The 12,379-nt window shown below is 52.0% G+C and overlaps 1 protein-coding gene across 1 annotated transcript; it reads left to right on the forward strand.

The window, feature by feature from the left end:
- Nucleotides 1-1,563: 1,563 nt before the first annotated feature.
- Fgf19 (fibroblast growth factor 19) lies at nt 1,564-5,651 on the forward strand. Its single transcript, XM_005351609.2, has 3 exons — nt 1,564-1,917; nt 2,097-2,200; nt 4,679-5,651. The coding sequence occupies exons 1-3, from the start codon at nt 1,665-1,667 to the stop codon at nt 4,970-4,972; spliced, it is 651 nt and encodes a 216-aa protein (XP_005351666.1). The 5' UTR covers nt 1,564-1,664; the 3' UTR covers nt 4,973-5,651.
- The last annotated feature ends 6,728 nt before the right edge of the window (nt 5,652-12,379 follow it).

Consider the following 12,379-nt stretch of genomic DNA (forward strand, 5'->3'; position numbering starts at 1 on the left):
GAGGTGGGAGTTAAAACCCACCTCAGGAACCTTAAAGACATTTCTCTGGGCATCCATTACCAACATCGCCAACTCTTCCGGGTCTCTCCAAGAAGGGAGCCGAATGGAGGGGGATACTATCAGCCATATTCCATCCTCCAGCCCAATTTGGGGGGACTCCTCAGTGAAGCCTCTGCCAACCTCCCCAGCACCCCACATTTATCGCGGACATTAAAACGAAAGCGGCAGGAGAGGGCAATTAAGATTAATAGTCTGCGCTGCCGATTGAGAATCACAAGGGGGAAGTAATTAGATTTTACAGGAGGCACCGCTCCCTAAACCAAGCCTCACAGCATGGGAGTCCCCGGTCCAGAGACCCTTCGAGGATGTCTTTTTGTAAAGACTTTCCTGGTGACATTCTCCCAGCGCTCCGTCATTAACGCCAGCCACTGACAGCGTCTGAATGTGGCGTGTTCCTCATTGAGATTCATCAGACCTGCCATCATCCCGCCCCTGCAGACAGACCTCCCATCACCACAGAGCGAGGCCAGTACCTCTTTCCCCAAACCAGCCTCGGGGGCCCCACACCCAGGAGTTGGAAGACTGAAGGCATAATGAGAAAGGATAAGGGTTGAGCCAAAGCCCCCTGCGAGGACCCTTTCTTCCAGGCCGGGGAATTCTCTGCAGGCTGCCTCCTTTCTTTGCAAGAGTGGTTCGCGGAGGGGCCCCTATTCTCCTCCCACCTGACCCGTAGCCAGCAGCATCCACCGTTGCTCCTAGCTGCCTCCCTCCTCACTGGCAGGCAGCTGTCCCCCCTCGCGCAGACTCGAGGGCCTGACCACCCACACAAGAGGGGACCCGTGGCCTGTCCTGCCTCTGCATGTTGGCCAGCCCACCCTCCTCGAAAGCCGCAGCTCCAGTGACTCTCTCCTTGTGGAGACCACGCGCGAGGCAGGCAGAGGACTCGCAGAGCGCGGTTGGCAGCACAGTGGAGGCCGAAACTGGGGCTGAAGCGCCACCTAGTGAGCGCGACGCGCTCCCACGGCGTCTCCACTGTCCAAGGCAAATATCCAGGAAAGGGAGACCTAGATCTGGAGCTGGGAGAATGTGGGAGGGTCGGATCTGCGAGGATAAGCTAAGGGAGAGGACCCAAGACTCAAACTGGAGGCCAAGGAGGCAGAGCTCTAAAAGCCTGGCTGTCTCTAGTGACCGTTTCAAGCGCATCCCTCTGAGAGCCCAGGGCCGGGAGACCTCAGTAATTAATAGTGAAATTAAAACCGCCTATTCTATAATAACCACCAGGATGATACACATTGAACAATTGTTCCCCGGGGCGCGGTGGCGAAGGAGAGTGGGGGCTCCTCCTTCTGCAGATCTGGTCGACTTGGGCGGGGTCACTGGGCTGGGCCTGAGAGGGTGTGTATGGGGGGGGCGGAGACTTGATGCAATTAGGAGGAGAAATGCTCTGCTGCCTCGGTCACCTACCCGCGGGCCCGCGGGATGAAACGTATATAAGGCTGCGTGCCCGAAGCCACAGAGCCGTCGGAGCAGCAGCGCTGCGCGCCCCGCGCCGCAAGCGCCCAGCTGCCTTGTTGGCCACGGACTCTGTGCGCCTGCCATTTGCGCTGCACTGCAGCCTCCACGCCACCTTTGTAGTCGCATCTCACGAGCCCTCCCTTGGTGCCATGTGGAGAAGGCAGAACGGGCGTATAGTGGTCCGAGCCCTGGTCCTGGCCACTCTGTGGCTGGCCGTGGCTGGGCGTCCCCTGGTCCGGCGATCCCTGGCTCTGTCCGATGAAGAGCCACTCATTCTCTACGGTTGGGGCAAGAGCACCCGCCTTCAGCACCTGTACGCCGCTGGTCCCCACATCTCCAACTGCTTCCTGAATATCCGGAGCGACGGCTCCGTGGACTGCGAGGATGAACAAAACGAACGAAGTGAGTGTCTGCCAGCGCGTTCCCTGGGGTCCCTTGCGCCCCCAGGAGTTCGCGGGCGTGCTAACTTGGCCTTAACAAATCCCCTGGACTCCCAGACTGGGTCTGGGGAGGGGAGAAATAGTATGGTTCCCACGTGTTGCTTGGTACCGGCTGCAGCTTCTCCCTTCTCTTGCCTGCAGGTTTGCTAGAGTTCCGCGCGGTGGCTCTGAAGACGATTGCCATCAAGGATGTCAGCAGCGTACGGTACCTCTGCATGAGCGCGGACGGGAAGATACAGGGGCTGGTGAGTGTCCCCCACGCGGCGGAATGCTCCGGGCCGCGCTGGGTCCATGTTGGGTCTTTTCACCCCCTGCTCGGGCCCAAAAGGAACGTCGAGGGCCAGGTATCTAGTGCTAGTGAAGCTAATGTTACTCTCCTACCCCCTCCCTGCGGAAAGTGATGGCCCCAGGCTGTAGGGGGGTCTGAGGCCAGCAGAGCATGTCTAATCCTTCCTAAAGGCGAGCTCGGCTGGCTGCTGGGTCCCTTTCAGCTTTCGGCCCCTTTGATATTGAACAGGAAAACCCACCTCTGCCCTTTTCTTCTCCAGCCATTGCGTGTGTGGTCCTCGAAATCCTTTCTCTCCCGCAAGCAAAAGAAAAAAACAGAAGAAAGGAAGTGTCTTTTCAGTCAATTTCTATGTCCTTGGAACACGGTGTGAAGTAGGACTAGGCTGCTTTAGAATGTCCCTAAAGGGCTCACCTGCTTGGGAGCTGGGGGCTGGGGGTGGGACGAGCTGGTCAGGTCTAGGTACTCCTGAAATCCGGGAGGATGGAAGTGGGAAGGCTAGAGCTTTTGGGGAACAAAGGCTGCGAGCGAGTTCAAAGAAGCCTCCAGCCCTCCCTCTAGCAGTACGGGAGGCAGCCGTGTGAGGTCTGCGGGGAGGGAAGGGCTCTGCAAAGGAGCAGGTTTACAAAGAAGTGGGTCCGGTGCCTGTCCGAAAGCTGATACTCCAGGCCCGAACAAATCTCCCATCACAGTGTTTCCTGAGATATTTGCGGTGAGGGTGCTGGGAGGGGCGTTCGACCTCCATTCTATCTAATCTCAATGGGGTGGGAAGGCCTGTGGGAGCTTTGCCCCTCAATTCCAGTACTGCTCCGAATCCATTGGACGGACACAGTCCGTCACAAATTCTCCCTGACCTTTAAAAAAAAAAAAAGAAGCCCCACAATCTATTATTCCTATATGAAGAAAAGGTGACCAGTTCCCCCTAAGAATTTTCCAAGAGAAACACATCCTGTGTTTATCTACACTGCACCTTTTTCTGGGAGCACGGCCCCTGCTGCCTGGTGGCTCTATCCCCGTGCTGTCAGCCAGGGCTGGAGCCGCGCGTTCACGGAATTAGCCTGTTATCAGAGCCTTATCTGCCAACGCTCTTCCACCTGCAGTTCAGCGACCTCGGCAGGCTTAGGAGAAACGCGGCTTGTGTTTACAGAACCATCCAGGCTCCCCAAAGGGATGTAGCACCAGTTTGGGGGACTGCCACTGGTACCTGAACCCTGGGGGACTAGGAATGTTCTGGTATTGAGGATGGGGGACAAGTTTCCGGCCACCCACAGGGTCGGGGCTTGGCCCTGGGCGTGGGGGAAGGGCTGCGGATTATCAGGCAGATCCTGGCTTGCTGCCTGTGAGGGGGGCTTCTCTACACACAATGGTAGGAGACTCCATCACCTCAGCATTAGAAAAGCTTCCTGTGCTACAGGTCTAGACAGGAACTCCCTCTTTATCCCCCGGGGCCCCAGGCAAAGCCTAAAACGCCTAAAACTGGGAGCAGAGTTCTCCAAGTGGTAAATAACGACCAGACTTTAATGTCACTAGTTAAAAACCAGGGAAACTTGCACCCTGCCATTGGCTGCGAGAGGATTGCCCAGCCTAAGGCTGGGATGGATAACTGGTACCTGCCAGGCATGTTGGCACGCACCTGCCAGCCCAACCCTCTGGAAGCTGAGGTAGGAGGACTGCTGTAAGGTCAAGGCTATTGAGTGAGACCCTCTCTTAAAGACGTGCCAGGACTAGGGAACAGAGCTCAGCTGATTGGGCCCTGTTGCCTAGCTGCTCCAAGTTCTGGGTTCAACTGAACATTGTATAATCTGAGCACCTCTGCTCCCTCACTTGGGACTGGAAGGCAGGAGGATCAGGAGTTCAAGGTCAGCATAAGGTACGAGAGACCGTTTCAAAAAGAAAATCCAGGCCTGACAAGATATTGGATGCCTTTAATCCATGTACTCCCGGAGGCAGAGGCAGGTGGATCTTTTTTTTTTTTTTTTTTTTTTTTAGTTCAAGGCTAGCCTTAATGAGTTTCAGGCTAGCCAGGGCTTCATTTACTAAGATTCTGTCTCAAGAGAAAGTGCTAGGATCTAATCGATATGGAAGTAGAAAACTAGGACAAGATCTCCTGAGTAAGTTGGGAGCATGGAGACCTTGGGAGAGGGTTGAAGGGGAGGGGAGAGGCAGAAAGGGGAGCAGAGAAAAATGTAGAGCTCAATAAAAATCAATAAAACTAAGAGAGAGAGAAAGTGCTAGGGTACTTCAGGAGTGGACTATCAGGGCTAGCCCAGGCTAGCCTTTAACTCCTGATCTCTTATCTCTGCCTCCCAAGTTATGGGATGAGAGGTGATTTTTTTTCTATGTGCTTAAAGGCAATTGCTAGAGAAGCACACTGGCCATGGGGACGGGCCACCACCACAGCGCTTTTGCTCAGGGCTGTCTGTCTCTTTCTCCAAAGATTCGTTACTCGGAGGAAGATTGCACCTTCAGGGAGGAACTGGACTATTTAGGCTACAACCAGTACAAATCCCCGAAGCACCGCCTCCACATCATCCTCATCAGGTCCAAATACAGGCAACAGCTCCAGGACAAAGCGCCCTCCAACTTTATCCCCGTGTTTCCCCGGTCCTTTTTGGAAGCCAGGGACCAGCTGGAGTCGAAACTGTTTCCCCTGCCCCTGGATCCCGACAGCATGGATCCATTCGGGATGGTGGAAGACATGGAGGTGAAGAGCCCCAGCTTCCAGAAGTGACAGACTTCCCACAGGATGAAGAAAACCCCAATACCCCATGAATTCCCCTTTAGGAGGATGTGCTAGAAGCTGTACATATTCTAAGTGTCGTTGACCATGTGTGGTTTAGTGGCTAGACTTGATCATGAACCTAAACTGACTATCTGCCTGGCTACCATCTGAGTCCCACTGACTTAGGTGGCTGCTGACCTGTGGCTAGGTGACTCCAGTTCTGTTTGAATACCTCCACTAATTGGGAACTCACTCCTATGAGACATTCTTAATTTTGAGCCAAATCTGTGTGATTTGGACATTTTCAGCAGGGTAGCCAGAAAATGTGAAGTCTACTTAAAATTCATGTGCAGGAGGTGGGCTCAGAAGTATGTGTTGACTGGCTGGACCCTGTGGGGTCTCAACTTGCCCCCAAGTGCCTCCTGACTAGAACTGATAGGGGTCACAAACTCGGAACAAAGAGCAGCCTGGAAAACCTTGGGAGCCCTGCAGAATGATTTTGAGATTAAAAATTCCAGCTGAAGCCGGGCGATGGTGGCGCACGCCTTTAATCCCAGCACTTGGGAGGCAGAGGCAGGCGGATCTCTGTGAGTTCGAGACCAGCCTGGTCTACAGAGCTAGTGCCAGGACAGGCTCCAAAGCCACAGAGAAACCCTGTCTCGAAAAACCAAAAAAAAAAAAAAAAAAAGAATTCCAGCTGACCACTTAATTCCCCTTTCCCATACTTCTAGATGTCAGATGGAAGTGACCCTCAGCCAGGCTTAGGAGTGGACCCTCAGCTGAGTGGGTAGCCAAGCTGCCACCTGTGCCCCAGCAGTTTATCTGCCCAGGTCACACCCCTTCTCAGAGCTCACCTGGGCTCTCCAACCCCAGAGTACGGAGCTCATGGGCCGGCCATGGCCACTTGTGCTCTTCCCCAGCTCCTGGCTCTTACCTCTGGTCACCAGGCATTGTGTGGATCAGTGGTGTGTCCCCTGCTGCCTGTATCAACCTGCACCCTGCATTTGCAAAAGAATAACAAGATTGGGAAGCCCTAGATTTTTCAGCAGCTGCAGGGGAGCTGTGGAGCCTCTCCACCGCACTTACTGGGCAGTATGATATTTATAAGTAATTTATTTTGTAGACATCTCTTATTTTCTTACTTTATTTATGCCCCAGATCATATTTATGTACATGACATTTGTTTTCTACATTAAAAAGCAGTTGGTTTGTATCAAATTGTTCTGTTCCAAGTGGGATGCAAATGAGGCAGAAAAGAACCACGGGAGGGGTGACAGCCCTGTCCCAGACAGGGGGCCTGGCGCCTTTGTTGGCAATGAGTAGCTCCCTTTCTGCCTGCTCAGACCACCAAATTAGGCTAGGGGGACACAATGGCTTAAGTCAGAAAGTCTGACCAGGCTTTTGCTATTTGAGGACACACTGGTTGGTGGGATGGCGGGGGGGGGGGAGGCTTGGTCTTTATAAGACAAGTTTTCTTTATTATACAGCTCTAGCTGTTCTAGGACTAAGTAGGCCATGCTGGCCTCTAACTCACAGAAATCTACCTCTTTTGCCTCCCTAGTGCTGGGATTAGAGGTATGTGCCACTATACCCATGTATGTATGTATGTATGTATGTATTGGAGAGTCACCAGAATGCAGAGTCTTTGTGTTCACAATCAAGGATAGAGGGAACCTGGCATTATGCCCAGGTCCTGATGCCTGTACTGTCTGCCTCATTGGGAAAGCCAAAGCTTGCTTAAAATTTTATGGAATTCCTCTGTCATCTAAGAACCAGGATGTTACCATAGGGCCAGATATTCACTCCCCCAACAGCAAGGCAGGCTGGGAGAGCAAGTGTGATTCAGGTGCTATTGCCAAATGGATCAAGGAAGCAGGACAGGGTGAGGACAATGTGGCCATGTGCCTTCAGCTGGTGGGTTCAAGAACTAGGACTGTTAGAGTCAATTCTGGAGGAGGGGCAGGAGCGGGGTGGCTCTGAGGGACTTCATTCGCTGTCCCCTAGGGACTCAGAGAAGTGAGTGGCTTCCCCAAGGGAAGCAGAGGGCTCAGATCTTCAGTCTCTCTGAGCATGGCAGTCATCACCCAGCTTTGATTTACCTCTTCTAGATTAGAAACTGACTCTAGAAAAGCTCCCAAGGACCAGAAAAGGAGAAGGTGGGAAAGGGCTGAGTGGCCAGGGGAACAGGAGCCAGAGATGGGAACGGGTCAGACTGTGGCACCGCAGAGGCTTCTATTTTGTCCTGGTCCCCATTTCCTGTCAGACAGCTTCTGATATCCCGGGAATCTCAGAGAAGATGTCTTTTGGTATGCTAATAGCCTTCCTGAGCTGGAATCCCTCACCCTCCAAGCCTGAAGCCCCACCCACCCCAATTTCAGGGAAGCCTAGAGACTGATGTTGACCCGATCACCAACGCCAACACAGGTGATCTGTTCATGCCTATTCCACGAAGTCTCCACAGGAACATTTAGCACCTGTATCAGAGAAACTTCTGGGAGCTTCTGAACTTGTAGTTCAGGCAGCATCTGGAAGGTCTGGGAAGCACAGAGCCTTCTCGCCAGCCACCCTGGTTCCCTGCGTCTGTCCGTCAACGTCCTTTACGTCCTTTACACTAAACAGCCTGAGCCTGGGTGGCGCACACCTCTAAATCCTAGTCCTTGGGAGGCAAATGCAAGCAGATCTCTGTGAGTCTACAGCCAGCCTGACCTGCAGTGAGTTCCAGGAGAGCCAAAGATATGTATTGAGACCCTGTCTCCAAAAAATCATAATAAATACACAGTCTGCTGGTTTGTAGATCAAATTATTGGAAACCCAGAAGAGTGGTCATGGGTGGACTCCAAACTTGTCAGTGGGGCCAAACTAGGAGGAGTGATAGTTGGGGGTGGGGAGCCTATCAGCAAGATCTGCTGCTGCTTCCCTGGGCAGGGGACTGATGTAGAGGGTGTCCCTAAGGCAGTCACTTTGTAGAGGTGAGAGACCGTGAAAGGAATCTGCATTGTAAATACACATTAGGGAAACTGAGTCTTTCCTCCTCAGACTTGGGCTCCCCTCCCCCTGCAGTGAATGCTGTGTGGTAGTGGTCTGAGGCTCTGCCCAGGGTGTCAGTTAAAGATAGGATCTCTCTGTGTTATCCTGACTGTTCTGGAGCTAGCTCTATAGACCAGGCTGGCTTCAAACTCACAGAGATCCACTTGCCTCTGCCTCTGGAGTGTTGAGATTAAAGGCACGTGCCACCACGCCAGGTTTGTTTATTTTTATTTTATGTATATGGGTGTTTTGCCTAGGTGTAGGTCAGCACACCCATGCACACAGTGCCCATGGAAGCCAGAAAAGGGCATCAGATCCCCTAGCCTTATAGATAGTTGAGGGCTGTCCTGTGAGTCCTGAGATTGGACCTGGGTCCTCTGCAAGAGCAGCAAGTGCTCTTGACCACTCAGCCATCTCTTCAGTCCCCGGATTGAAACTTTTTAAGTTGATGCTAGCGGTGGGGCCCAGGGTCTTGGGCAATAGGGTTCTTCTCAGTGGGTCTTCAGACCTCAGGCTGGTGGTCCCCAACTCTCTAGCCTTCTGCTTCTGCCTAGCACTGGGGTGACAGGCAGAGGCCTCGCTATACAGCTTCAGGAGATGCGCCTTATAGAGATTGATTACATGGATCAGACTGGATACTACATAACATTAGCTTGTGAGAAGGTAGCGTTTTATGTTAAAAGCAAAATCTTGGGGCTGCAGAAATAGCTCAGCAGTGTTAAGAGCACTGGCCGCTCTTGCAGAGGACCCAGGTTCCATTCCCAGCACCCCACAGCAAGTCACAATGGCCTGGAACTCCAGTTCCAGGAGATCCAAGGCCTCTGGCCCCCTTGAACACCTATACACATGTGTCCACCCATGTGCAGGCTCACAGATACATACATTAACAAAGGTGGTGTTGGGGAATCAGACCCAGTGTTATAATTTAAGAAAGCAAGAGAGAAAGACGCCATGTGACAGAGCCCACATGCAGGGGTTTTCATTAGGGGAAGGGGGATGAGGAAAGTGGGGGAAGGAGGAGGGAGATCAGCTTCTGGGTGGGGGGGACGGACGACAGGATGTGGGCAAAGCTCTTAGTGGCTAGGGTATCCTGTTAGGGCCCTAAGGGTAGGCCAGTACTGATGCCTGAATACTGCCACCCAGGACCTCATGAACAAGTGGCAAGAGCTTTGCCACGGAGCTACCGTCCTCACCTAAAGGAGCGCAGTTATATCTGTCAGCAGCACACAGGGAAGTATTGCAGACTGTGGAGCAAAAGCAGAGAGTTAATCTCATCTCAGTCAGAGTCAAGGGCTGAGGGGCAGAGGACATGGTCTCCACATATATGAATCTGTCTATGAATAACTGAAAAAGAATCCCAGACACAGAGGTGTGGATTGTTTTTGTTTGGGGACAAGGTCTTACTGTGTGGTTGTGGCTGTCCTGGAACTCACTTGTATAGACCAGGCTGGCTTCAAACTCACAGAGATCCTTTTGCCTCTGCCTCCATGCACCACCATGCCGGTGACGTGCGTGTTTTTTATGTTGTTTGGGCTAGAGATAGCACCCAGGGCCTCACAAGCCTGTGCATGCTCAGTACTGAACTGTGAGTTCCAGCCCCTGCCCCAGACAGGCTCTCTGCATGCCTCCCTCCTGGAGGAGGTTGGTTGCAAAGGCTGGCTGCCCTGCATCTTCTGCCCACCTCTGGGTCCCTGTATGACCATGTGGAGCAGAACCCCGCGACCTGCAGCGGATACAGGAACTGCGAGTGGCTGGGGAGCAAACCTCGGGCAGCTATGTGGAGTCACAGAGATTTGAGGCTAGCCTCTCAGGGTGGCTGCGCAGTCTCGTGGGCACAGTCTCAGGGTGTGGCACAAAGTAGGAGGGGTAGATGAGAGCGGGACTCCACGAAAGGAGGGGCACAAACATACATCACATACATGGGCTCAATGTAGGGCACTGGCAAAAGAAGGCATAAGATGATGCAAGGGGGAGGAGCTTGGTTCTGCCTCAGCTTGATGTGCCAGGCTTTGCTGATTCCCGTGGGAGGCCTTATCCTTCTGAATGGAGAAGGAGGAGTGAATGGGAGGTGGGAGGTAGAAGGGAGGTGAGGGAGGGAAGGAACAGGAGGTGAGGAGGGAGGGGAAATTGTAGTTGGAATGTTAAATAAATAAATACATAAATAAATAAGGGCTGGAGAGACGGCTCAGTGGTTAAGAGCATTGCCTGCTCTTCCAATGGTCCTGAGTTCGATTCCCAGCAACCACATGGTGGCTCACAGCCATCTGTAATGGGGTCTGGCGCCCTTTACTGACCTGCAGGCATACATGCAGGCAGAACGCTGTGTACATAATAAATCTAAATAAATAAATAAAAGAAGGCATAAGGAATAGAACTGGCAGGGATGGTTGGTGGGGGCTCAGTGGTGGATTATGGACTGAGTAGGCAAGAGGCTCTGGGCTCCCTCTGGGGCACCTTGTAAAAAGACAGGAACAGGTAAGAATTTGCCTTTGGGGACAAGGGAGGTGCTACAAGTCTTCCTCTATAATCTTCTTCTGTGTTTCTTTTTTCAAAAACCCTTTAAAAGGATATGGAGGGGGTTGCAGAAAAGGAGAAAACTGGATATCATGTTGAATGGAAGAAGACAGACTCTGGCCAGCAAGAGGCTCAGCCAGTAACTGGCTCGCCCTCAAGCCAGACACCTGAGTTCTATCCCTAGATCCCGCAGAAGAAGAGAGCTGGTTCCTGCAAACTGTCCTCTGGCTTCCCTGTGTGCACACACAAAACAAATCTATAAAATGCTTAAAAACAAAACCAGACTCAGACAAGCAAACATAGCTTGTTCTCTCTCGTACACAGAATCCAGATTTAAATGTACATATGTGGAGGCTGGAGAAACTGCTCAGCAGTTAAGAGCGCTGGTTGCTCTGGAAGAGGATCCAAGTTCAGTTACCAGCAACACACAGTGGCTTGCAAACTGAAACTCCAATTCTAGGGGATCTTACAACCTCTTTTGGCCTCCTCAGGCACTGTACACAGGAAGTGCACATGCATACACATGCAAGCAAAACATCCATACATAGAACTTCAAAAAACAATTTAAAAATAAGAACAGTTTTATGCATATATTTATATGAGTGTATGTGTCTGTGTGTCATAAGACTAGACAGGGGTGGTAAGAGGAGAGGAAGAGATCTTGAAGGAGTTTGAGGAGGAAGAAAATGGAATTCATGTGACCTGAATAAAAAGGAGAGGTCTAGGGGATGGCTCAGTGGTTAAAGCAATTGTCAGGCCAGGTGGTGGTAGCACAAACCTTTAATCCCAGTACTCGGGAGGCAGAGGCAGGTGGATCTCTATGAGTTCGAGGTCAGCCTGGTCTACAAGGGCAAGTTCCAGGACAGGTGCCAAAGTTACAGAGAAAGCCTTTCTTGAAAAACAAACCAACAACTACAACAACAACAAACCCAAAACAAAAACAAAAACAAGACAAAGTACTTGCCGAGGCATAAAGACTGGATCTCAGTACCCATAACTGGGGTATGATGTAGGAGTATCATATATCAATCTGTTAATTTCATTGGTTAAGTAATAAACAAACTGCTTGGCCTCAGAACATAGGTGGGTGGAGTAAACAGAACAGAATGCTGGGAGGAAGAGGAAGTGAGTTCAGAGGCCATGCTCCCCTCTCCCGGGCAGACGCGATGAAGCTCCGACCCAGGATGGACGTAGGCTAGAATCTTCCCGGTAAGCGCATCTAGGGGCTCTACACACATTATTAGAAATGGGTTAAGAGGCTGAAACTAATGGGCCAAGCAGTGTTTAAATGAATACAGTTTGTGTGTTGTTATTTCTGGTGTAAAGTTAGCTGGGCGGGAGCCGGGCGGGACGAAAAGCAGGCCTGCAGCTCCCACAACAGGGGTAGAAGCGGCACCCATCTGTAATTCCAGTCTCTGAAGATGGAGACAGAGGCTCCCCAGAGCAAGCCAGTTAGGGAGACTAGCCATAGTGGTGATCTCTGGGTTGAAGTGAGAGACCGCCTCAAAGAATTAGGTGGAAGAATGTTAGAGGTTCCCAACATCAGCCTCAGGCCTCTACACACACACACACACACACACACACACACACACACACACACGCACGCACGCACGCACGCGCGCGCGCGGGAGGGGTAGGAAATGAGTTAACAAGCTGGCAAGTACCAGGAACCAGCCAGAGGGGAGTGCTGGAAAGGCCATGGGGGAGGGGTAACTAAAAGCAGGCTAGAAAGGCAAATCTATGTGAGATTGTAATGTAATAAAGTAACCCGGTGTTGTGAGAGGAGCTTTAATCCCAGTGCTGGGAGGCAGAGACAGGAGGATCTCTGTGAGTTCTAGGCCAAACTGGTCTACAGAGCGAGTTCCAGGACAGCCA

The sequence above is a fragment of the Microtus ochrogaster genome, chromosome 8 (genome assembly GCF_000317375.1).
Source record: "Microtus ochrogaster isolate Prairie Vole_2 chromosome 8, MicOch1.0, whole genome shotgun sequence".
NCBI lineage: Eukaryota > Metazoa > Chordata > Mammalia > Rodentia > Cricetidae > Microtus > Microtus ochrogaster.